This window comes from Callorhinchus milii, unplaced genomic scaffold, assembly GCF_018977255.1.
Source record: "Callorhinchus milii isolate IMCB2004 unplaced genomic scaffold, IMCB_Cmil_1.0 Scaffold8, whole genome shotgun sequence".
Lineage (NCBI taxonomy): Eukaryota > Metazoa > Chordata > Chondrichthyes > Chimaeriformes > Callorhinchidae > Callorhinchus > Callorhinchus milii.
This window is the reverse complement of record NW_024704749.1, coordinates 17,632,531-17,658,051: the sequence shown is the minus strand read 5'-3', so window position 1 is coordinate 17,658,051 and position 25,521 is coordinate 17,632,531. Positions and strand designations below refer to the sequence as shown.

The following is a 25,521-nucleotide window of genomic DNA, read 5'->3' as shown; positions in this document are numbered from 1 at the left end:
TCACTTCACCATGTGAAGATCCTGACATGTGAAAATTGGATCCTTTTACAGACACATATTGTTACTGTCTTAAGGAGTATAACAGACAAAGAGGGGCTGAATTTGCTGTAAAATATAAGTTGAGATTCAGGTTTCTTAAAAACAACAGTGAAACCCAGCTTGAAAAGTAAGACCAAAATTAAGAATTTTTCAAAAATTCTTCCCGATCTTAAATTTTAAGACAAATATCCATCATGATAATAATAACTGATACAGTGCCTTTCACGTCAATGGGATGTCTCAAAGTGCTTCATGGGTTATACTGTGTAGTGGAGTGACTGCATTTTTTTGAGTGGGCGAACACAGTAGTCAATTTACTCATAGCGATGTCTCATAAACAGCCACTGAGAATTTCAAGTCTCTGGTGTGCTCGTCAAGTAAAACAGGTAGCTGAACCTGCTTAACATTTGATACAGGTCCACATGTAACACAAACCATAAAGACACAGCAGAATTCAGAGAAAGAAATACAACATTCACTTACTTTGTACATGGAAATAACACAGACATTATTCTCTAAAACATTAAAAACAAATGTTGATTTGGAAGTGAGCATGAACTGGAGGAACAGCTTCCCTTTAAACCAAATCCAATCGGAAGCCTTTCTCTGTCAGTCTCACAGTCTGTGGTGAACAAGGTGCTTTGTGTGTGGTATTAAACCACATAATCTGATTTACCGGTCTGTGCTTGCTCCCCTTCTTGTGCAACAGATGAATCACCCAGTCTGTTTGTAAGCAAAGAAGATATAGGATTAACGTGCAGCAGTTCAATAAAAGGTTTGAAGCAGGATTAGAAACTTGCATCAGATTATGAATTTCAGTGCTCTGATATGTTATCCCACATTTAGGGCATAATATAAATGTGAGTCATTGTTGTTGGTGAATGAAATTACTTTGCACCAATGAGAATTTAAGCACATCACCGGAAACTTCAGTGTAACTTCAGTGACATGAAAAATTGCCCGAGGGAAAGGTTTAATTAAATGGCTCCTAGGATGTCAATGGGAGAGGATAAGTAGGAAGAGGGGGTGGGGAGGAGAGGTGGTTAGTTTGTTAATTATTCAACACTCATCACAATATATATATATATATAAAAACACGAATGTGCACTAGGTTTTTCTTCCCTCTGAAAAACCCCTGAAGTCCCAAAAGAGGAAGCAAAGGATTCATCGGATTTCCAATCCAGGAGGGGTTAAAACTAAAGGGGATAGGAAAGCTTCAAAGGGTCAGATGGACATTTCGAGCAATCCATCCTTCAATATTCACCACAGCAACACAAAGAACACAGATGGACACACACACGTATATAAAATATATGTCCTTTCTGGAGGAGTTGATGGCCCGTATTCACTTACACCCTTTTTCTTTCCCCCCTCTCTGCCGGAAAAGTTCCTAAAGTACCAATTATAATCGCCAGCCAGCGTGTGTTTCTGTGTGAAGGATTCACTGCTGTCGCGACAATGAGTTCCCGTTCCAGGGAGGAAGAGACACGTTCCTGAGCCAAACAAGGATTGGCCAAGGTTTCGTCTTCATTTGGTGGGCCTGATCTTCATTTCAACGAACTTAAGCGAGTACTGCCAGCCAGTCCAAGAGGACCACTCGATCCCATTGGCGTACGAGGTGTGGTGGCCTCGCAGGTACTGGCCGTTGAGGTTGGAGGTGTGGCAGTTACGATACCACCAGGCGCCGTGGTAGAACGTGGCACAGTTGTTCTCCGAGTGATCATTGTCCCTGTCCTTGGTGGTGAATTTCATCCCGTTGTGCTTCAGAAGAGAATCCCCTGCGGAAACAAATGAGGGGATGCTCACTGCTTCCGATCATCTACAACAACAACAGATTACACTTGTACAGCGCCTTTCGTGTCAGGAGGGCCAGACTGCCAATAGTGGGGTGGGGTGGGCTGGACAGGGCGGGGGACGTTTCGCTGAGCGAAAAGCCGCTTTGCCACACGCAAGGATTATTATGAAGTGTGGAGTGTAATAACAGGATTTCCTTGAATCTCACAAGATAAGTGGAGAATCAACATAAATATAACTATTCAGAGCACGTCTGAGCGATATTACTGCATTGCTAAAACATATGTGTAATTTGCAAAGTAGTTCTGCATTAACACCTTTGGAGAATGTGTCTGTAGGAAGCAAACACCTTTGCATTAATGATTCTCACCTGCACTAAAGTGCTACTAGATTTATTTCACACTTCTCATCATCATTGTTTCGCCATCCCTGCTGGTTGGAGATGACCTCCACTCGATACGGTATTATTTGACTGCACCCATAACATAACAGACTTCCAACAAAAGCAACTGCAGCTGGGTTAATTGACGGTTCAGAATTGATAATAATCCTTGCATTTGATATAGCGTCTTATCACATCTTTGAGATGTCTCAAAGCGCTTCAAATATATGTTGAAGTGAATTGACTCTATATTGTGCGGGCAAAACACAGCAGCCAATTGCACACGGCAGTGTCCCACAAACAGTTGTGGATTGAATGACCAAATTTTGTTTTGAAGGGATTATTACCACAGGAAAACGATCCACCAATCGATTAACAGGCGAGTTCCTACTTACTGCAAGGTAAACAGAGGCGTGTGGAGTAAGGAAACTTGCATAAGATTTTGCCCCACCCGGGAATCAAACCCGTGTCCTCTCACTTTCGAGTCGAGTGCTCTAACCATTACACTGTAACAGGCTTCCAACTAAAACATCTGAAGCTGCATTGATTTCAGAATTACCTATCGTCAAAACGGTGGGTCAAGAATGTGCCACATTGCTACTTGGGATACAAACAGGAAAATCTCCCCTCAGAACAGTGATTTTTGCCCAAGATTTTCTGTAGCTGATTATGATTTTGAGCACCACTGCTCAAGATCGATTTTGATTTAATCAAAGCAGTCTCTTCATTTTATTCCTCCTCCACAAACATTTCCTTTAACTGGGATTAAGACGTCAAGATCTATTATGCTTTGATTGGTTGTGAGTTGCATAATTAAGGGCAGCCCCTCTGGACACATGCAATTAAACTGCCTCTGCCTTTAGTTGTATTGTTGATGTGGGAAATAACCTGTGAAAATATTGTGGTTATTTTGTGGAATTGGTATTCTTTGTGATGGGACTCCCTTTCTTGCCACCTGAGTCTGTCTGTTCAGCTTCAAATACAGTCACTTCTGTGAAGCACTTTGAAACATTTCAACATCAAAGGCGCTATATCAAATGCAAGGTTTATTATTATTATAATACTCCATGCGAAAATGACATGCAAGCAAAGCTGTATTATACGTGGGGTGTAACGGATGAGACATTAAACCGAGGGCACGTCTGCCTGTTCAGGTGAACGTTAAAGAACCCAAGGTTCTCGAAAAGAGACAGGGAATTTCTCTCTCCCCCAGCGTCCTGGCCAACAATCCCCCAAATAAATTCGGTCATTCGCTTCAAGGCTGTTTGTAGGACATTGCTGTACTCAAGTTAGCTGCAGCAATAAATCCTGCAAAGTGCTTTGAGAGGTCTCTCCGATGTGAAGGGCACTTTTTCAAATGCAAGATTTATTATTATTATTTTGCAATGCAAAATAGATCTAGATAGTTTTCTGACCTTTGTACATATAAATTATAGTTTATCTGGCTTACTGTTTATTTTTCTTCTCCGAAAATATAATGCACATTTCTCCCTCAGAGCGCACTCAACTCAATCGGATCAAAACTTTTTCCCTTTGGCCAAGGCTAGGTTTGCCTAATGGATCAGATTGAGGGAACAGTGCATATTAAATCCATTCGCCTTTTTACTCACATCGCAGTTCAAGAGATGGCATTAAAGTAAATCCCTGAACTCAGGATGTGCTACACAAAGTGCATTTCTGTGAATATTGCAGAATTAGTTGTTTTCCAGGTTCATTCCTATGGGTTTTGGTAAATATAATTTCAGATTTTTTTTTCAGCTTTGTCCGCGAGCTGGATAACAACTGATCAAAGCGCTTCACGGGATTTATTACAGCAGCCAATTTGCACACAGCAATGTCTCACAAACAGCCATGAAATGAATGACCAATTTTATTTGGGGATTGTTGACCAGGTATCCTCTTCCCTGTACATATACAGTCAATTCACTTTACAGTATATTCTGTGATCACTAATCCAGACCTTTTATCCTCAACAGGGCTTCGATTGTAATAATAATAATAATAATCATTACATTTGATATAGCGCCTTATCACATCGCCAAGACATCTCAAAGTGCTTTGCGGAATATACTGTAGCGTGAATTGAATCTATATTTGGTGGGTGAAACACGGCAGCCAACTGCAACATTTATACGGGACATTTCATATTCATATGGATATAGAAAAGCAAAGCTTCAAAGTGTTGAGAGAGCATGACCCGACAGAGGTGCACGGCCGTTTAGTTCAAAATGCGCTTCTCATTACTCTAAGATCAAAAAGCCATTGAAACCTGCAGTTCCAGAGTAGTCTGTGACAGTCAACGGATAGCCATCGAGTTCAGGGTCTACAGAGAACAGCCCCACTCCGAATATTCCATAGTGAGCATAGGATGTGTCATTCTCAAAATCCTCCATGTCTATGCGCAGCTCGTAGTTTGACTGGATGGTTAGAGCGTGGATTCTCTTCAAACCTAAAGGGAAATAAAACTTTCACTTATTCTTTTGTTCCCCCGAAAACAATTCGCACGCAAGTCATCAAAATGGGTCATCGTGAAAGATTGATGAATCACACTTACACTGGGCACGAAATGCGTTCCTAAAACTGGATCAATGAAACCTCACGAATTATTTTTAATACAGTAAAAATAATTTCATCAGGAAGTGCTCAGAGACAGCCCACTATGGCCTGCACTGTGGAAAGACTGACGTTTGGCGAATCAGGGATGTTTCGAGAATTCCTCGGGCAAAATCGGTGACATTGTCATGTGGAACCTTTACACTATGTAAGTGCAACAATTAAAAATGTCCGTCACCTAAAACTCGAATGCAATGCCACGCTCACCAGTAAGTAGTTATCACATGCAGTAATTTATATACTGAATAACATAAATAAAAATAACCAACTAATACATTTCTATCATTTATAAAATATTTTGGGTTTCAGTGCTGAATACTGAATACTGTGTGGTTACGAATACTCAATGACTATGAATAATCCACATCATTTATACATGCTATTACTTGATGCTCTGTCCCACTACATCAGTTCCACAAGACCGATCTTGTCTGCTTCTAGTTATAATGAAAATCCAACAGGAAAGATGGAGAGGTAATTCTTTTCTCATGTTAGATCCCAATAAGAAGTAAAGAGTAAGAAGGGCACAGATATTATTATAACAATAACAATCCTTGCATTTGATACAGCGCCTTATCGAGATGTCTCAAAGCGCTTCACAGGATATACTGTACTGTAAAATGAATTCACTGTATTATTTTGTGGGCAAAACGGCGTGGATTGAGTGACCAAATTATTATTATTACTATGAATCAAATATGAATGAGTGCGTAAAAGGATGGAATGAGAAAAGGACACCAATCTTCCACATTGTGACTTTCACCCTCCACTCTATTTCTTTCATTGCAACAGCCTGAAACCCAGAGTCAATCGGCCAAGTTCAGATCTGACTTCAGAATGGATCTCTCACCTCCTTGAAATGTTTCACCTACGAAAAAATACACAGCCACTGCACTTTACAACGAATCCTGTGAAGTGCTTTGAGACGTCATCGAGATGCCTCAAAGATCTTCACGGGATATATTGTAAGTGTAGGGACTGTGTATTTCGTGAGCGAAAAATAAATATTATTATTATAATTATGCAAAGAGCGTGTCCAAGGCAATTGAATTATTTTGGACGTGCAGAAAATTACAGCTTCAGGTTTTACATAACCAACAGTGACGGGCTTGTCAGATGAATATTTATTTGAAATGAAAGAAGGACAAAGTCCTCAGTCCCCAGCTCAATTACATTACAGTGAAGTTGGCCTCTGGTACCTTGTCGCCCGGGGACCATCTTTTGCGTGTGAGTACGGGAATTGAGTGTTGACAGGTGTACACAAGTACGCAACGAGAGAAGCATTGCAGCCGAGACCGACCCTGTCCTTATCCTACAACCACAGCAAGTACAGTCTCCAGGAGCAGTGTCAAGGAATGGGAGTCCTGGCTCATAGAGTCCCTCGGTACCTTCCCCAGGCTCGAGATGCTGTGGACAATTACATACATGGACACAAAGATGGCAACAACAAAAAAAAAAGGCCCCAAAACATTTGCTACTAGATAAACCAACCCCACCCCACCTCACCACGTCCCCAGCTATTTTTGAGCCAGGTCCGTTTTCCTTGAAGCTCAAGCAGGCCAGTTGATTTTATGTTTTATAACTAAAAATAATAATCCTTGCATTTGTCGAGACGTCTCATATAGAGCTTCACAGAACATATCGTAAAGTAGATTGGCTGTGCATTTTGTGGGCGAAAAAGGGCATTCCAACAATCTATCTCTAGAATTTCCACGCGTAGGTGGGATGCATGGAAATCTCAGCTTGGCTTGGTTCCTCTTAAGCATGGTGTTGGGCACCCAGCTGATTCCTCCAGGCCCCCAAAGAAATCCCGTGGAAACACTTCTAGCATTGTCCGCTGTGAAGCAGTGGTGCGCGATTTATCGATTCAGAGAGGTTTGAACAATTTTTTTTTAAATGATTCTTTCACCTGGATGTAATATTCAATTAAAGAAAGTGGATTGAGCTAAAACTCCCCTGAGTGAGCTAGCGATTGCCAGCCATGACATGCAACATCAATTATCTATGTTTGATATGGCAGGATATTGCACTCGGAATCAATTTAAAGCAAAATCAACTGAGTAAATGTATCTGTGGGTTGACAGACATCATACCCAATGGACCAAAAAACACGTGGTGTTTAAATAGCAAGAGCAGCTTTGGTTAGCTGGATCCCTGCATTGCAGAAGCAAAACAGGTCAAAGGAAACATCTGAAGACACATTGTAAATCAAAATTCCTCTCGGAAAAAGGTGAAAGTTACTTGGAAATATAAGCATGTGGGATTCGATTTTTGTCTTGGCAAGAAGGTAGACAAAGACAAAATATTTTCATCTGATAAGAACGGTCTGATTGTCAAAGAGGAGGAGCAGAGTGATAAACAACAATACTAATAATCCTTGCATTTGGTACAGCCCCTTCCAAAGTGCCTCACGGGAATTACTGTGAAGTTAGAGTGACTGTGTATTTGTAATCTATGATTCTATGGTAGGAAGGAGTGAAACCTTGTATTTTTGCAGGAGGCAGGTATTTTGCTCTTGTTTTCTCAGAAGCAGAATAGAACAGAAAGGAACTGTACAAAAGGAGTCAGAAATGATCTCACACATACCAAGCCAATGTTCTCCTGTAATCTTCCCAAAACCATCGTTATAGGCATCCCATCCACGGAAAAAATTCACGGATCCATCTTTCCGCCGTTGGAATACCTGCAAATGCAAAAGGAGGGAGCTTTCATGCGGAAAACAGCAAGAGGACCGAGGTTTGGAGTTGCAAAAGGAAGATATCAAGGAAGTTTTTCTTTACCCAGAGGGTAAATAACAACAACAACTGGCATTTACATTGTGCCCTTCAATTGGGGTGGGGGTAGCCAGGACACTGGATTTATTTAAAAGGACCCTTGATGCTGTGATGAGGAAGGGAAGGGTGGTGTTCTGGAAGGACGAGATCAGATGGGCTGAGAGGTCTTCTTGATCTGCACTAATCTTGTGATCTGGTGAGAATGAGTAATGACTGATCGACGAGCACTTGGATCCCAACACAATGGGTGCCCAAAGCTGTCACCAACCCATTCGCTGTTTGAGCTATCAATCTCACTGTATCAATCTCGGATTTGGCTTCTTTTTGGTCAGCACACCAGTGGGACAGCATTGAGGGGAGGGGGGGAACAAGAAAGAAGGAAGTTGCCCAACTCCAACAAGTCACCTTGTTTGTACACAAAGGTGCACGGATAGAAATCGCTGGAACAGCTATTGCTGCCCTGATAACATAGGATTATCGCACTAATGCTGATAATCTAATCTAAGATTATGTAAATGAATTATTAATACTGAGAACAAATATATCTTCCTGCATTGATAATACTGATAATAATGCTGCATTGAATTACATATCACAGCATTACACAAAGCTGCGGCAACGCGGATTTCATTAATAGAACTATCTTACCTCTACCCTGCTTTTACTCTGGTCTTTGCTGAATGTATACTTCCTTTAATTTGACTGTTTATGGATTAACTTCCAACTTGTCTGTGTTGCGCAGATAAAACTCAAAGGCACCGGGAAACGGAAAAGGTGACAAGGGTTACACTCACAAACGCCAAACCATCCGAGCGAGGCTGCGGTGTAATTAATCACTGATTTAAGTTCAATTAGTGATACTGCTTCTTTGGAAGGTTTTGAGCTCTGAGCGTTTCCATTGATTTGACCGTGCAACAGTCATCAGTGTGTAAACATAAGGGACGTTAAAGCACTAGTAATGAGAGTTTCTCTGCTCACATGTTTACTCACTGATTTAGAAACAGTTATCCTTCTCATTGCCAGGACCGCTTACTTTCTGAAATAAGCCCTTTAAAAGCCTGCTGTTATTCCAGGCTAAAACGACATGGCTGAAGTCAAAAAACACAAGGAGATCAAGAAGGATTTACAAAGCCACTTTGATTGGCTGGCTGAGCGAAGCAGATAAACTCCTTTAAGTTACAAACGTAGGGATTCTTTTTAAGCCATCACCAAGCATACAGAAGGTGACACGAAATTGGTTCTGAATGACATTAAGTCAGTATGGAAGTAAAGCTCTGGGAAAGGATATGCGGGACAAGCAGCAAGTGGGTCAGACACCTTTACCTCTCAGGCAAACCCCTAGGCTTGGCCTAAAGCCTAGTTAAACGCTCCGAGATGTTACCCTGAACGTGAAGGGCGTTATATATAAATATGAGTTGTTTTTGTTGTTGTTAAAGTTGGAAATGAAACCCAAATGAATACCCCACACGGCTTCTAGAAACAGTGCAATTTCTAATATCGAACCCGGAGGATACAAACATCCACAGAACTGCTTTGTAACCTGCAAAACACAAAAGCAATTTCAGGACAGACCCAGGAATTATTTCTTTACGACAATAGCAACTTGCTTTTATATAGCACTCTTTGAGTGTACGTGGGAAGGTGGGGGGGGGGGTACTAATTAATCACGCGAACGTGTTACCAGTGAGGACGGTTGAAGCCAGGATGCTCATCTCATTTAAGGAATAGCCTGATACTATTTTCGGGGAAGGTAGGTTGGGTGTTTTGTAAGCATAAAACTCTCTTATGATCTTATGGGCTTTTTATCTATTTTCACAATCTAACCCCAGCTCCCAGAATAATATCGCAAACCTACAAAGAGCAAACACACAGAACACAAAGATATTGCTCAATTACTTCTTTCGAAACTGTACAAATGTTGCAGTTTGCAACCTACCTTTCAACTGCGTCCTGCATTTAAAAGAAACGTCTCGAAAAGCACTTTATGGAATGCGATCGATTGGAAATTACTCGAACGCTTTTGCGTGGGCAAAAACATTCGGTAATGGTAGAAGCAACTGGTAGCAGATCAATATGTTCGATACAGCACAATTTACATTGACGCTTCATTTTACATTGGGAGGATGTCTCAAAGCACTTGTGGCAGATTGTTGGGCCTTTCATACACAGCCAAAAAAAATCTCACCCTCCCCACCCTAAAACAAAATGTGTAGGTGGGATTGGACCACAACGGTAATGACAGGGAATCACTAGTTATAATAAAATAATAATACTTGCATTTGATAGAGCACATTATCACATCTTCAAGACATCCCAAAGTTCTTTACAGTATGTACTGTAAAGTGAATCGACTGTATATTTTGTGGGTGAAATCACCCACAAGTTACCATCTGACTTGAGCACAGAGGCGAGATGAATGCAAAGTAATTTCCAAGTAAAGATGGACTGTAAGTAGCATTGGCTGAAGAGACAGCAGAGGACAAAGTTTGGAGAGCACATCCCTTGAGGGCAACAAATGTTACTTTGCAGTAAACCGCTTTACACGTTAACTATTTCCCCTGAGGAAAACAACCCATTCCCTGTCACTGTCAACCCACAGTTTATCGCTGTACCTTTGACTAATAAAACAGGAGCGATATGAATATGGATCTGAAAGCAGAATTTTAATTGTTCCTCATTGTGTCACCCAGCCACTGCCGTGTGTGAAAGTTTGGCGTTGATCACAAAGGATGGAAACATCTGAACTACAATAAAGATCTAAAGCCCTTCTTTGCAATGCGGAAAAATGCACAAAGATCCACAGGGGTTTGAGAGACTCCTGGAAAGAGAGATGCTTCTCAGAACATCTCACGATTCATCAAAACCTCATTATACAAAACCTGATAAGTCGAACATAATGCCACTTCTCTTTGAAGCAGAGGACCATATGGTCATGCAGGATTTTATATGCAAAGCCAAGTCAAATCAACTCGTAACTCAAAACGTCATTAACATTTCGTTTCCATAAACATCTAAGGTGAGGAATGAAGGAGGAGGTCTCGAAATGCTTCTCAGGATTTACTGTAAAGTGTAGTGACTGTGTATTTTGAGGTACTTAGTGTAATGCTATGTGCTCTGAAATGCTGAAAAGCAGAGTAAATCTTAGATGAAATCTCAGGTGAAATTTCTCCCTCCTTCACCCACCCCCACACACGCTCCCCACCAAGAGGGAAAAGTTCTAAAAAAAATACAACCTCAGCAGGAATGTTTTTNCTTGTTGTTCGTCTTCCACCTTTAGATATTGTAGGGTTTTTGCCCAGAGAATGAAGTATTCAGCAGAGCTGGATTGTATCGATTTTGTGTTGTCCTAATATCATTCACATCATAGCACTCATTCCCTCCACTTATCAATTATAAAGAGCTAGGGGTTTGCTTTCAGTCAACATTGACTACTTCTTCTGTTCTTGTGGGAAATATTTTTCCGATGGAAATGCAATTTGCTGCCGAGAGACAGATAGGAAGGAAATTGACTTCTGTGTTACAGTGAAGGCTTGAGTGAATTTATAATCATGATGAGGTTTGAAGAATTTCTGTACGAATCAATTTATTCCTTATTGTCTCTTGTTTTATGTGCTTCAATTATAATCCCTTCCCACCCAATGCGTTGCTGATATAGTTTACCCATTTCTCAGTAAATATAATGACTTCAGCACTGCCCATGTTATTGCAACTCACCAGTGTCTCTTTTGTTTTTAAACTGTATTTCAAAACAACGCTGCTTAATTTCTGGATTGCTTTTCCCTCTTTGATCGTTTTCTACCTTTATGTGGCCCTCTATTGCTTGTGTAATTAATTGCCCGACTCAAAGCCTCTCAGTGCATCTCTGTGATGGAGATGACTTGAGGAATAACAAACATTGCAATCCCCTGTGCCATTTGACCAACAGGTGATGCAACTCAACCCAGTAATTAATTGCAGGCGGATTGGGAGTGACTGGGTCCCAATAAATGGTCATCAGTTGTGAAACCAGTGCCGTATGTGTTAAGATTACTTTACAATTTTTAACAGAACGATGTACATTTCGACAGCAGCAATTTTACATTTATTTTGTGCCTTTCATGTCTGGAGGACACCTCAAGGGGTTTATATAATAATAAATAATAAATAATCCTTGCGTTTGATACAGCGCCTTATCACGTCATTGAGACATCTCAAAGCGCTTCACACCGCAAAGATATACTGTAAAGCAGACTGTGTATTTTTGTGGGCGAAACGTGGCACCCATTTGTAACAGATACCCGCTATCGTTACAAATACACAGATAGGAGACAGCCTTAAAATGGTTGGTTGTTGCTTTGCGAGGCAACAGCAAAGAAGGCAAACGAGATGCTGGGATATATTTCCATTAGCAGTTGAGTTCAGGTCTCCAGACTGAAGCTGGAGAGTGCTCTGGTTAGGCTGCACCTGAGATACTTATTACGTGACCATAAGGGGGTTCCCTGGGCCTTAGGAACAGAGCAGAAAGGCTGACCTCAGTGTGAAAGCAAATGTATCAGACAGGACCTTGGTGAGGTATATACAGTATATCCTGATAAGGCGCTTTATCAAATGCAAGGATTATTATTGTATATTTTAAACAGGATTGAGAAAGTAACCTCAGAACAATATTTTTGGAGGAATCAGACAGCAGAACAAGGCGGTTTAGGGTTTCAAAGGGCAATCTTACAACAACAACTTGCATTTATATAGCTCCCTTCACACGGGGTAGCATCTCGGAGAGCTTAGAGCAGACAATAAATTTTAGAGCAGACACCAAGAAGTATTTCTTTACCCAGAGATAATTAATGATTGGAGTAGGTTACCAGGAAGGATGGTTGAGGGCAGGATGCTGGACTCATTTAAAAAGCAAACTGATGCAGTAAAGGGAGGCTGGTTATTCTGGAAGCATAAGATTAAAAGGGCATTCTGCATCCGAATCTCTCTTGTGAACGATCTTATCATCGTTCGTGTGAAATCAAAAAGCTGAAAGGAAACACACAACAAATCCCTCGACCTTCACCAAGGTCACTTAAATGTGTCAGAGAGAAACCCTGAATGTTCACCCCCCCCAAAACATTCAGTCACTTTACATTGCACCATTTTATAATAATAATAATAATCCTTGCATTTGATATAGCGCTTTTCACGTCGGGAGGACGTCCCAAAGCGCTTCACAGAACACACTGTAAAGTGAATTAACTGTATATTTGTGGGCGAACGCGGCAGCCAATTGCGCACAGCAATGTCCCACAAACAGTCGTAGATTGAAAATGACCAATTTTTATTATTGTTTTGGTTTTTGGAGGGATTATTATTATATATTATATAATATTATATATTATATATATTATATATCCTGAGAAGTGCTTTGGAATGTCCTCCTGACGTCTTTTTTAAAAAAAAACACAGCATATTTCAGAAATTGTTTGGCTTTTGGACGAGGATTTGGGTTGCTGCTTGAATTAGCCATTTTTGAACATTAGTTTTTGAAAGCACTTAAACCCCACCCCAAGTCCCTAAGTTGATCTGTCACAGAATATCAAACTCCGTGTGTAACAAGTTGTGTCACTAGACATTCTTCACAAAATCTGGATGAAAGCATTATTATCCACAGGAGAGCCTCTCTCAGATATTACTTGGCACATTGTTCATCCACTAACCTACGTTAGAATGTCCCTGTGAAACCTAACGCTTTGCTCTATTGAAGGAAGCTTTGCTGATTCTTTTTTTACGTTGCGAAGTGTGAGAGATGATCTGATTTGTTATCCCTAAATGCAGAGCTCTTTAAGGAATTATTTTATTTTTGTGGGTGTTTCTACTTACTGCTGGGTAAACAGAGGGGTACAGAGTAAGAAAACTTGCCTAAGGTTTCTCCCTGCCAGGAATCAAACCCGGGTCCTCTCGCTCGCTTGCGAGGCGAGCGTGCTGACCACTACGCTGCAGGAATCCAGGATAGAGGATAGGGCAATGTTATTTCACTCGGTCACTCCCGCACAATGTGCTATCTCTTTGAAGGTGAGGCTTTTTAATCAGGGATTCAATCGGCAAAAGCCCCTCGGTCCCAAATCATGGGCATCTGTCACTGTTTGCATGGTAGCAGGTTCTGAGTATTTACACAGTGGGAATCTTAAAAGACAGACGATCTCCCCGTAAGCCAGATGGATTAAAACTATAAACAACACATCCCTAAGCGCTGGGCCTGCCTTCAAAGTCTGGGCATTCAGATGATGTCTGTCTCGTGTGTTTTTTTTCAAAAATGCTCATTTCACCAAATCCCAGAAGGGGAACTCTGAAAAAAAACATGGAACGATTCAAACAAATTCAGCGCCTCTGAGTTTGAATTCTAAACTGGATTTAAAAGTGCTTTTGTATCGATTAGGCACGGAGGTGGTTTAGCCTTGCGTAATAAGACAACTACTACTAATAATAATTCTTGCATGTGATTCGACACCTTATCAGGTTGTCGAGATGTCTAAACATGCTTCACAGGATTGTTTCTTGAAATGTAATGACTGTATTTGTGGGTGAACATGGCAGCCAATTTGCGCACAGCAAAGCCCCACAAGTAACAACAACAGCAAATTATATTTGTATAATGTCTTTCACATCGGGAGGACGTCCCAAGGTGCGGGACAATCAGGGATTTGTACCCAACCTGGGGTTGAGATTAGGAGGGGTGGAGGGCAAAGAGTAGGAGGCGTAGTCAAAGAGGAGAGTCTTGAGACAGGCCTTGAAGGAGGAAGGGATGGAGCAAGATGAAGGGTGGGGGCGGAAAGGTGGAAGGCTTAACCGCTGATGGTGGGGTCAGCCGGGTGGGGGACATGGAGCAAGTCGGAAACAGCCACGAAATGAGTGACCAATTTCATTTGGGGAATTGCTGGCCAGGACACCAGGAGAAACTCCCTTCTCTTTTCAAATAGTGCTGTAGGACCTGTAATATCCAGGTGAACAGGTACAGTGTGCAAACAGTATAAACGTCCCAATGCACCTTAAACCGATCAAGAGGTGCAAGTCCCTTAAGAAGGGCTTGGAATAGAAGTTTTGTGAATCTCAGCAGTCTATCAGAGTTGCTTGCACTGTCAATCAATTCAAGGAAAAGTCTTTTGCACGTGGGCAAAGATACAAGCATCCGGCCGCAGTTCACACTAATGCCTTGTCTTCAACCTACAAATCTCTGCCTGCTGCTAGCAAGCATGCCCTGAAGTTACACCACAACATTTGCAAGTGTCAAGTGAGACGTCAATGAAGGTTTCTGCACAACGCTGTGTGTCAGAGTGCGGGGCCTTCTGTGATTTGAGCAGATGTTAAAGACTTCGCAACCTTCCTGCATGTAACCCAAAAAACTGCAGCAAAGGCCAATGAGTGAGTGTCACATCTTTAGGGGGAGATCAAAGGGTCAAAACAGGCCTCGAGTTAAGAGTGGATTATTTTATGCCCTGCCCAATACAGTGAAATTGGATAAATCATGCTTTTCTTACCCAGTGGGAAAACCTAGAGTGCATATATTATTGACTCCATTACTCCGTCAAACCGTATTCCCATCACCTATCCACTGATCCATCTAGTGATATCCGACACAACTTTGCGAGGAAGCAGTGTCTGCCCTTTGCTGCCAGGGAATTTTATCCTCTTAAAATATTTGAACAGATAGCTGGCTCTATTCATCGTAACAAACAACAACCTGTGAAACCACTTGAACTGACCTTTTGTGGGAACATAGCTAGAAGCAGTACTTAAGTACTTAAGTATTTGCCGACGTAAAGAAGGAATGTCTAGTTCAAATGCTGGCTACCTTTGGAAGCGAGCCATTTTTTAAATTCAAGTTGAGATTGGGGAGGGTGGGTGACGCAAATTAAAATGAATACCATTTATAAAAATGCATCTTAACTTTCCTCGAGTAGCTCAGCGTTCAGCACTTACTGTCCAGCCTCCCCGATCAGAGCTCATATCGCAAAAGACCCGGAAGCCTTCGGGATAGTGGGTAGGAAAAATGGAATAGATTCCGTTCTCCTTCTGTCCATTGATGTAGATGTCATAACAGTCTCGAGGGCGAGATCCTGCAAGGCATTTACAAAGCAGAGAGAGGACACGGTAAGTTTGACGTTTGCAATGTAGAGCGGGGCAACTCCAAACGGTTTTACTTTGGTTGTTAAAGCCATTGAAAGCTTGGGCTTATTGAATAAATGGTAACATTTGTGTGGAGCCAAAAATAGTAAAGAGTGTAAGAACGCGGGCGAAAGTGGGTGACCGGTGACACATAGAGAACCTTAATGAATCGAGATTGCAGGGCTTAACGAAAGACTAGAAAATATCTGAGAATCATAGAATCTCACGGCACAGAAGAAGGCCATTTTTGTCCTTTGTGCCTGTGCCGGTTCTTTGGAAAAACTACCAAACTAGTCCCACTCCCCAGCTCTTACCCCATAGCCTTGCAAATCCTTTGCAAATATATATCTGATTCCCTTTTGGATTCCCTTATTGAATCCACATCCACCACCCTTTCAGGCAGTACATTCCAGATGCACATATCATCATTTTTTTGTTTGGTCCCAATATCTAGTTTAGCTTGGAGCGAAAGGCAGGAAACGGAACTCACCGGCCACCTACGCAAGGACAAAACTATATCTGGGCTGGGACTGGAATATTCCTGTGTCTGTTGCGATCTGGTTCGGCAAAGTCACCATAATTTAAGGGATGGAACAAACTTAAATATTAAATCCGCCATTCCATTTGATCAAAGCTCGTCTGTACACCCGTCTCCATTTACCCGCCTTGGCTCCGTATCGCTCGATACCCTGACGCAACAAAAAAAAGCTATGGACCCGAGTCTTGAAAATTTCAATTGAATAATTGAACGACGCACTGAGCGTCAAGACTGACCGTTCCAACAGCTCTTGGGTCTCAACTTGACGGGTCCTTTCACCAGGTCGGCTTTTAGACGGAACTTCATGGCTCCCTGTTCTTTCTGGAGAGTGTCCAGTGCATCGCTCACCGAGCCCACCACCTTCACCAAGTTGACCTGGCTCTCGGAGAGCAGCTGCAAGAAAGGAGTAAACATGGGAATGCGTAAAGCACTAAGGTCTCAGTAAGCCGGTGTGAAGGGCGCTATGTAAATGCAAGTTGTTGTTGTTAGCTTTTTGACTTTTTGTATAATAATAATAATCCTTGTGTTTGGTACAGTGCCTTTCAGGTCAGGAGGATGTCTCAAAGTCATATACTGTAAAGTATAGTGACTGTGTATTTGTAGGGGAACGCTGCAGCCCATCTGCGCACAGCAATGTCCCACAAACAGCAATGATCAATTTCATTTAGGGGATTGTCGGACTCCGGGTTAAACACTCTACTCTTTTTGAATTGTGTCATGGAATTCTTTCTGAAGTTCACCCAAACAGGCAGATGGGATCTGGATTTAACGTCTCATCCGAAGCACAGCACCTTTGATAATGCGGCACCTCCCCAGCTCTGTGCTGGAGTGGGTTACGTGAATTTAAATCTGAAGAAGAACAAGGCATAAATATTCAGCGGTGGAATGGGGCCCACATTTATGTGCAGAGTGTAGATATCTGAACCAAACAGAACTCTGTTATACGTCTCCATTCTAAGTCAAAAGGGGAGAATATTGGTTACATATTGGTTACAGCTGCAATTATTAAAGATATGTTCCTGGATCATCATTCAGCTCAGAGGGAAAGGTAAATAAACTGAAACCAATCTCCACTTTTGCACAGAACTTAATCCCATGCGGGGAAGGGTTTAAAAATTGAAGGTGATTACTGCACACTTATCATGGTTAAAGTGTGAGTTCCCTTTGCCCCTGAAGTGATTTTGTTAATAATTGACCTGGATAGTTCCTTTGCACTTAGCTCACACCTTGCCAGACTTTATTAATGTACGTGGGATAAAGGATATTTGAGCTGTTCATCTTGTGCAGTGCATATCTGTTTGAGAACATAATAACAACAATAATAATCCTTATATTTGGTATTGGGTCTTTCATATCAGAACATCTCAAAGCGCTTCACAGGATGTAGTGACTGTGTGTTTTGTTGGTGTACACGGCAGCCCATTTGCGCACAGCAAATTAAATATTGCATATAAATATATTAAATATCATATCATGTATATTATACAAAGTTAAATATTATATTCAACAAAATCTAATATTGTTACGATATTAGAAATGGTCACATTAAGTTGTTAACTGATTATTTCTTCCTTTGAAATATTTGACCAGGAATAATTAGGACAGAAAAAAAAAAAATTCCCATCTACATTCAACATATGCACGGAATAATTTGAAGCACATTTGATTAAAAATACAAAATACTAGTGAAGAATGAGTACCTGCATTGGTTGCAAAGCAGTAGAATCTCACCGAGGAAGAAATGTGTTGCAAATATTTTTGGGCACTCCAGGGCATCAATTAGCATTCATAATGTACAACCATGAACATCATCAGCTGTCTTTTTTTTTTATCTCTCTTTTCCCAGTCAAAACCCATCTCGAGCCAACAGATTAATTGCTAATTCACCTCACGGATCTTCGCTGGTGCAAAGATCGTGCCTGTTAGGTGCTCTGAGACACTCCCCTGCGTGGAGGGCGCCCTACAAGTGCAAGTCGTTGTTGTTACATTCGCCTGCAAATGCAGTCACTACACCTGACAGCAAGTATCCATCGAGCACTTAGAGATCTTTTGACTTGATAAGACTCTACAAAAATGCAAGTGCTTTCGTTCTGAATTCATACTAACTAAATGAAGCTGAAAATCCCATTGGCTTCAGATATGGTAAACTGAGCTCTCGCAATTATAAAAACCTTATTCCGTGTCTCTGCTCCCAGCTAATTGATGGGAGAATTCGGAAGCCTGAAATTTTTTCTGGACAATTATGTGCAGCAGAAACACCACCAGCAGTTCTTCAGAGAAAGCTCATGCTAATTAAGCAAAGCCCTTTGTAAAGATGGACAGTTTGGCGTAAGGATTAATCAGGTAAGGCTTGAGAGAAGACAACCCCACGGGCCAGGTCTCCAGCCTGCGCTGAAGCTCGCACAGACAATCACCAGATTTGGAGTCCTGTAGCTCAGTGGTTAGAGCACTCGCTTTGCAAGCGAGAGACCTGAGTTCATTTCCAGGCAGAGGGCGAAACCTTGGGCAAGTTTCCTTACTCCACACAGAGCCTAATAATAATCCCTCCAAAACCAAAAACAATAATAAATTGGTCATTTTCAATCTACGACTGTTTGTGGGACATTGCTGTGCGCACTTGGCTGCCGCGTTTGCCCTCAAGTATACAGTCAATTCACTTTACAGTATATTCTGTGAAGCGCTTTGGGACGTCCTCCCGACGTGAAAAGCGCTATATCAAATGCAAGGATTATTATTATTATTATTATTATTATCTATTGCACCCTGTTTTTTCACGACTCGGTCCACCACTGTTTGTGCCACACTGCGGTGTGCCATTGGCGGCTGCGTTTCGCCCACAAAATAGTCTGTGAAGCGCTTTGAGACGTCTCAACGACATAAGGCACTGTATCAAATGCAACGATTATTACAGTAAAACTCACATAGATAGAATTGTGCTCTTTTCGTACTCGCGTATATGTGAGCCTGTGTGGAGTGTGCGTGGGCAGGTGCTGAAAACCTAACTTATGCTGGCACAGAAACTCAAAACTAACAGAGGAACTCGAAGGGCACCTTTCATGCATGTTTGCACCACTTAATACCTAAATATGTATGTAATGCAACCAAAGGGAGCTCTGCTTCCAGTGAATCAATAGTAATGAAAGAGTGAGTGCATCTCATAGTGCACATCAATTTTCTTTTGATATTAAATAAGGTGTGGCTTAAAGTTTTCAATGCTCTGGTGCTCCGACTAACAAGCAAGGTAAAGTTACTCTGGAAAAATCACCTTCACGATAACATGCCAGCCTGGCTTTGGTAGTAATTATTATTTTAAAAAAATAAAGTATTTTGTGGGAGCCATATTAGAAGATGTGGATGTGAGGGTCAGTTGTGGCTGTAACATTCCATTGTATCTAGAGACTGGGCATAATTATAATAATAATAATCCTTGCATTTGATATAGCGCCTCGAGACGTCTCAAAGCGCTTCACAGAATGTATTGTCAAGTGAATTGACTGTATATTTTGTGGGCAGAACGCGGCAGCCAATTGCGCACAGCAACGTCCCATGAAAGTCATGGATTGAGTGACCAAATGATTATCATTTTTAATTGAACGCCCCCCCCCCCAGAAGGTGATCCGCCAATTGACTAACAACCAGGTTCCTCCTGACTGCTAGATAAACAAAGGCGTGTGGGGTGAGGAAACTTGCCGACCGGCTCACCCCGCCTGGGAATCGAACCCGGGTCCTCTCCGTTTGCTAAACGTTACGTTGTGGATTAAGGCAATACTGCAGTGTGACCTGACAAGCTTCGGTATGAACTTGAGGCTTGGCCTGAAGTTGTCTCAACTGGAGTCCCGTGCCTTGTAAACACCTTACCTGAATTAACCTGCCCTGCTCTGACTGCAGTGAACCCAGTTCCTCACTCAAGCTGCTGTGACCCTGTTTCAAGGCCTCGCAATCCTGCTTCAGTTGGGCGGTGTGAGCGGACAGCTTAGCGAGCTGATCAGTCAGGGTGACCAGCAGTGCTCTGTCTTCCCCGCTCAGCTGCTTCGCTTCCTCGTCGCGACCGGACACGGCGCTGAGCAGAGACGACTGGATGGCCTCCAGACGCACAAAATTACTGCCAAAGTCGGGGCAATTGGGCTCGAGGAAGATTTTGATCTCGGATCCGTCGGCTTTGTCGACGGTGACCAGGGCTTGGGAGCTTCCCTCGTTGGTGCTGATGAGCGGCGGGCTGTCTGTCGTGGGGCCGTGGTAGTAATGGTTCATGAAGAGGATTGTCCCTGTGACCGTGACAGCCACAAGCACTACCAGAAACAGCAGCACCATACACACCGTGTAGCCACAGCTCAGCTTCTGAAACAGGGAGAGAGAGAAAAAATCACAAGGTTAGACTTCTTATATTTACTGCAGTGATCAGAATGAGCTCTGCTGCTATTCTTAGGTAACTTGCGAAGAACTTTCTTACAGGGAAGCAGCCACAGTGCATCTGCTTTGTTATTCTGATGCTACAGAGGCTTGTATTTGGGATATAAAGCAGCATTAGCATTGCTCGAAGCTCCCTTCAAAGCCGCCACTGAAATGTTCCACTTGTCAGAAAAATTACCACTGATCAGAAGATCCCATTGTTCCACCGTCCTGAGATTTTTTGTTTGAGTTTGCTGTGTTTCGATCCAGCACTAGACCAGTCACTGGGAGCAGGGAATTATCCCACTCAACTCGTGTTAACCCAGCTAGCCCAAACCCGAATGGGTAGGGTGTCAAGCTTTCCTGCTGCTTGTTCAGCTAGGACCACCCTCCTTAGGGCTTTGGCTCGCAGGGTTAACGGGAGTTGAGTGGGGTGATTCCCTGCTCCCAGTGACTGGTCTAGAGCTGGATAGAAACACAGCAAATGCAACAAAAAAAAATCTCAGCTAGTTTGGTACAGTGGTATCCTCTGATCAGGGGTAATTTTTCTGACAAGTGGAATATTTTAGTGTTGGCATCGAGGGGAGCTTCCAGCGATGGTAAAAATGCTTCTCACTGAAGTGGGTTCACAAATGATTATTGCTGCTGAACTGAACATTAACTTGGCCAATTACTGGGGGGGATGAACCCAATTAATTTAAATAACTCTTCACATTCTGTCCTTGAAGAGGATGAAATCAGGCCTATGAATCACATTTGCACCTTGGTTTCACAGTGCAGACATACTTCATGCGGTGAAATTTATATCACCTTGTTAATGCCTGACAGAATTTATCAGACAAACAGGTACCTAAATCCATCACGACTTGAGGCTTTGTGGATCAATATTCCGGTTTGGCTGCTTGGATCAAAGCAAGCTTATCTGTGCTGTGAGTTTCACAAGCTACTTGCAAATAGTGAGGTGCGACAATTGCTACATAATTAGTTCTGAAAGCCGGCAAAGTCGGCTGGTAGCAGTCAGTTGGTAGCCCTCTCTCCTCCGAGTCAGAAGATTGTGGGTTCAAGCATCACGTCTGGTCTTGAAACACACACAGTCTATGCTGACACTGCAATGCAATGCTGGGAGTGTGCTGTAATACAACACAAAATTAAGTTTACACAGTGCCTTTCACATCGGGAGAACGTCCCAAGACGCTGGACAGTCAGGGATTTGGACCCGAGCTGGGGGTCGGGATCAGGGAGTCTAAAGTGCTGTACTTTTTTTTAAACACTCAGTGAATGATGGGTGCAGATCTATCATGTGATTTGAGATTTATTTTTTCTCAAATTGCGATGTACTCAGTGCAGCTTCAGAGGTTGAGTATGTCTCCCGTGTTAGAGGTTGGGAGCACTTAAACATGCTCTCCTCTCCCTCCGAACGCATAAAGAAATCCTGGGAATTTTGAGATGATGATAGGTTTTTGTTGGAGTGGTATCACTTCCCTTTGCTCATTCACTTTGTGGCTGTTTGTGGAACATTGCTGTGTTTAAATCAGCTCCCATGTTCACCCACAAATATGCAGTCATTAACTTGATAGTAAACCTGTGAAGCACTTAAAATGTCTTGAAGGCGTGATAAGGCGCCATATAAAATGCAGGGATTATTGTCTTGCAAAACCTCCTTTACAGGGACTCTGACACACAACGTGATTCATTTAATAAAATAGTCCCTTTAGTTACCGGATCACCACTGCCTCAAAGCGATTTAATAACCATCTCAAGATCACAATCCCTGATTGCTCTGATAATCTTTTGTAATAGCAGCGCTCTTCAAATTAGAATCCATGCTTCAGAATATCCAAATATAAAATACTGAGACCTGTGGGAATTTTGGTTTGTCTGTGCAGTCTCTCCACGGAGGTACGAACCCTAGTCCCGGACTTTATTAAGCGCAAGTTGACCGAGGGCCCCAAGAATGTGTGTTGGGGTAACTGTTAGAGTTAAACTGGCTAAAGCAATGCAGCTTGCCATTGCAAACACTGACTGGCAAGCTTCCCACTGCTTATCCAGCTAGGACCACCATACCCTCTGGGGATTTCGCTTGCAGAGTCGTAAAGCCCCTTTAAGTCCGGCTGACGAGTGCTGCAGACCTGCCTGGCTCAGGAACCAGACCACCGAGACCACAGAGGATCGACTTGATTGCAATATTCCATTGCCAGACACGTCAACTTGGAGTCAATTCATCCCTAAAAGAGACACTTTGCTCCTCTCTCCACCAAGGCCAATCATTAACTAATGTTTCAAGATCTCAACACGATATTCAGGCTGTTGTTCTTCAATTACGCTTGCCTTTGCCGTTTAACTGATGAATTGCTATATCAGTATTTGTTAAAATTATTGCTGAATTGCATCTGTTTCTATGCGTTTTTTCCTTTGCAGGCTTTCAGAGATGGGAAACAGCATTGATTGATTATGCCAACGGTAAGAAAACAGATTTGGAAGCTGAAAGGGAACTTAATGTTTTCATCGACAATCTGCGGGCGGATTTGAGTTGTTGAAAAAATAATCATTGTTGACTTATGAGAGAAATGGAGCTTAATGCAGTCAGTTTTCCAGCATCTACATGATTGTGCTCAGACCAGGGGATACAATCATCTGTGCTCTGATTGTGGTCTTGGAATTTTGTCTTACGCGTAGATTAACAACAACAACAACTTGTGTTTATGTTGCGCTCCTCACACAGCGACACGTCCCAGAGCGCTTGGTAGTGGTGGAGCATGACCCCGAGCCGGGGGGAGGTGACCGTAGGCGCAGTCGAAGAGGAAGGTCTTCAGGTGCGACATAAAGATGAGGAAGGAACGGACATGGCGGAAGGATTTGGGGAGAGCGTTTTAGAGCCAGGGTGGCTTTGAAAGCGTGGCCACTGATGGGGAAACGGAGGACACGAGGGACAAACAGGAGGCCGGAGTCAGTCGAGCGGAGGCAACGAGTAGTGGACTGGGAATTAAGCAGTCGGAGCATGACGTGATTTGAAGACGAGTGAATAATGGAGAGTCTGGGGGCACGGAAGAAGAGATGTGTATCCAGCCCTGGTAGTGTTAAGACTTGCTGTGCAGGATTGCTCCAGCTAACTAGTGCATGTAATAGCCCTGAACTGAGTAAAGTTCCAACACAGTCTATCTACACGCGACTGTTCAGTGGTCGGAGCACAGTTTGGCATTGCACGTAACTCATGCAAACCGGATGCACTTGAATAACTTGTTTCCAGTCAAACAAAAACGATTTTTAAAACAGATTTTGTTACTGTTTTGTAGCTTAATGATTAGAGCACTCGCCTCGCAAGCGAGAGGACATGGGTTTGATTCGTGGGCAAGGCGAAACCTTAGGCAAGTTTCCTTACTCCACACTCCTGTGTTTACCGAACAGTAAGTAGGAACCCGGTTGTTAGTCGATTAGCGGATCACTTTTCCGGGGGTAATAATCCCTGAAAAAAAATTTGGTCACTCAATCCACGACTGTTCGTGGGACACTGCTGTGGGCAATTGGCTGCCGCGTTTGGCCCACAAAATTTACAGTCCATTCACTTAACGGTATATTCCGTGAAGCGCTTTGAGACGTCTCAAAGTCGTGATCAGGCGCTATATCAAATGCAAGGATTATTATTAAAACCGACAGTAAAAATTAGCAGTCAAATTAGCCAAAGACACCCACGCAGCTCGCCACAGACACCGGTGTCAGACGTTTTTTCCATTTGTCAATGGAAATACGTAAAAGAAAAAAAACAAGACGTTGGAAGACTTCGACAAATGCACGATACGTTCAGCGGGAAATGTGGTGCATGAATCAATCCCAATCTCCAGGTACAGCCTTTTGAAATGCCATATGGTCTGCCTGACAGAGCCAGGTATCAATCAGGCTGGGAAAGCCACTCTTTTTGGAGTGTGGAGAAATGCACCAAGTTCAGTATCACTGAGGTAGGTACTGGCAGCAACTGAGAAGGCAAAAAGGAACAGCATCCTCTTGATTTGCCTCGGTTCTGAATTGCACAGCACAAAATCATACATTCCATACCTTTACCTGGTAAATTATGTCATTCACAGATTCCCAACACAGGGTAATAGTGTTCAGATACAAATTTGGTTGGGGAGTAATGAAGAAGAAGAAAAAAAAAGGCACCACAACTAGTTAGAAACTCAGTGATTTTCAAATAACACGACACTGCCTCTTTACAAATTGCACCACTGGTTATTGCTGTTGTTTTATTTGATTGTAAAATAAAATGGGTATTTTACTTGCACACATTTAAAGGCATTTGTAGCAGCTAAGGCGAGTCACACCAGGGGGGAAAAAAAAGAAAGCATTACTGGTAGCATTACCCTTCAGGAGAGAAAAAAAAAAGCCTTGTTGCAAGTAATTAAGATTGTACTTTTTTTTAAAAAAAACAAAAACTCAGAAGAGAAATGAAATTAGTATTTTACCTGCACCTTTTGCTGGGGATTGTCTTCCAGCTGTGAGGAGCTGTTCATAGTTTTCCATCGATCATTGACCATGTTGAGAGGAGAAGGATGGAGGTCAGGAAAAAAAACACACACATACACACAGTGTGTGTGTTAAGTCAAACCCTCTTCACTCAACTCCTGCAGAGATTCCAGTCCTTCCCTCACATCAGATTTCCTGCAGCTTTCTCTTTTTTTTCCCCTTCTACCAGAGAGAGAGAGAGAAAAAGAGAGAATTCTTTTAGCCCACCAAAACCAGACTGGTTTCTCCCACAAGCAGTTAATATCCATGGGATCTCATTACCAACACACACACACAATAAAATGCATCCAAATACACACAGTTGGACAGTTCCCTTGTGGTGAGTTTGAGTTGAGATCCCTGCTCAAACC

General features: G+C 42.4%; 1 protein-coding gene across 2 annotated transcripts; it reads right to left on the bottom strand.

The window, feature by feature from the left end:
* Positions 1 to 290: 290 nt before the first annotated feature.
* On the bottom strand, positions 291 to 25,521 carry LOC103183029 (fibrinogen C domain-containing protein 1). Of its 2 annotated transcripts, XM_007900252.2 has the most exons (8): positions 25,471 to 25,521; positions 25,111 to 25,333; positions 20,123 to 20,602; positions 16,501 to 16,657; positions 15,541 to 15,677; positions 7,415 to 7,511; positions 4,485 to 4,664; positions 291 to 1,817 (listed from the first exon to the last, which is right to left on the bottom strand). In XM_007900252.2, exons 2-8 carry the CDS (start codon positions 25,180 to 25,182, stop codon positions 1,567 to 1,569), a joined length of 1,374 nt encoding a protein of 457 aa, XP_007898443.1. In that variant the 5' UTR covers positions 25,183 to 25,333; positions 25,471 to 25,521; the 3' UTR covers positions 291 to 1,566. The 2 variants fall into 2 exon arrangements, with proteins under 2 accessions (XP_007898443.1, XP_042193528.1); XM_042337594.1 differs by lacking the exon at positions 25,471 to 25,521 and having other exon boundaries at positions 25,111 to 25,336.

What these genes read in the sequence shown, in the direction of transcription:
- LOC103183029 (XM_007900252.2), bottom strand. Translation starts at nt 25,182, where the DNA reads ATGGTCAATGATCGATGGAAAACTATGAACAGCTCCTCACAGCTGGAA. An exon ending in CTGATCGGGGAGGCTGGACA is followed by an intron (nt 7,512 to 15,540) that starts GTAAGTGCTGAA and finishes TTGCATTTGCAG; the next exon opens with GTATTCCAACGGCGGAAAGA. An exon ending in AGACTACTCTGGAACTGCAG is followed by an intron (nt 1,818 to 4,484) that starts GTTTCAATGGCT and finishes TTGTTTCCGCAG; the next exon opens with GGGATTCTCTTCTGAAGCAC.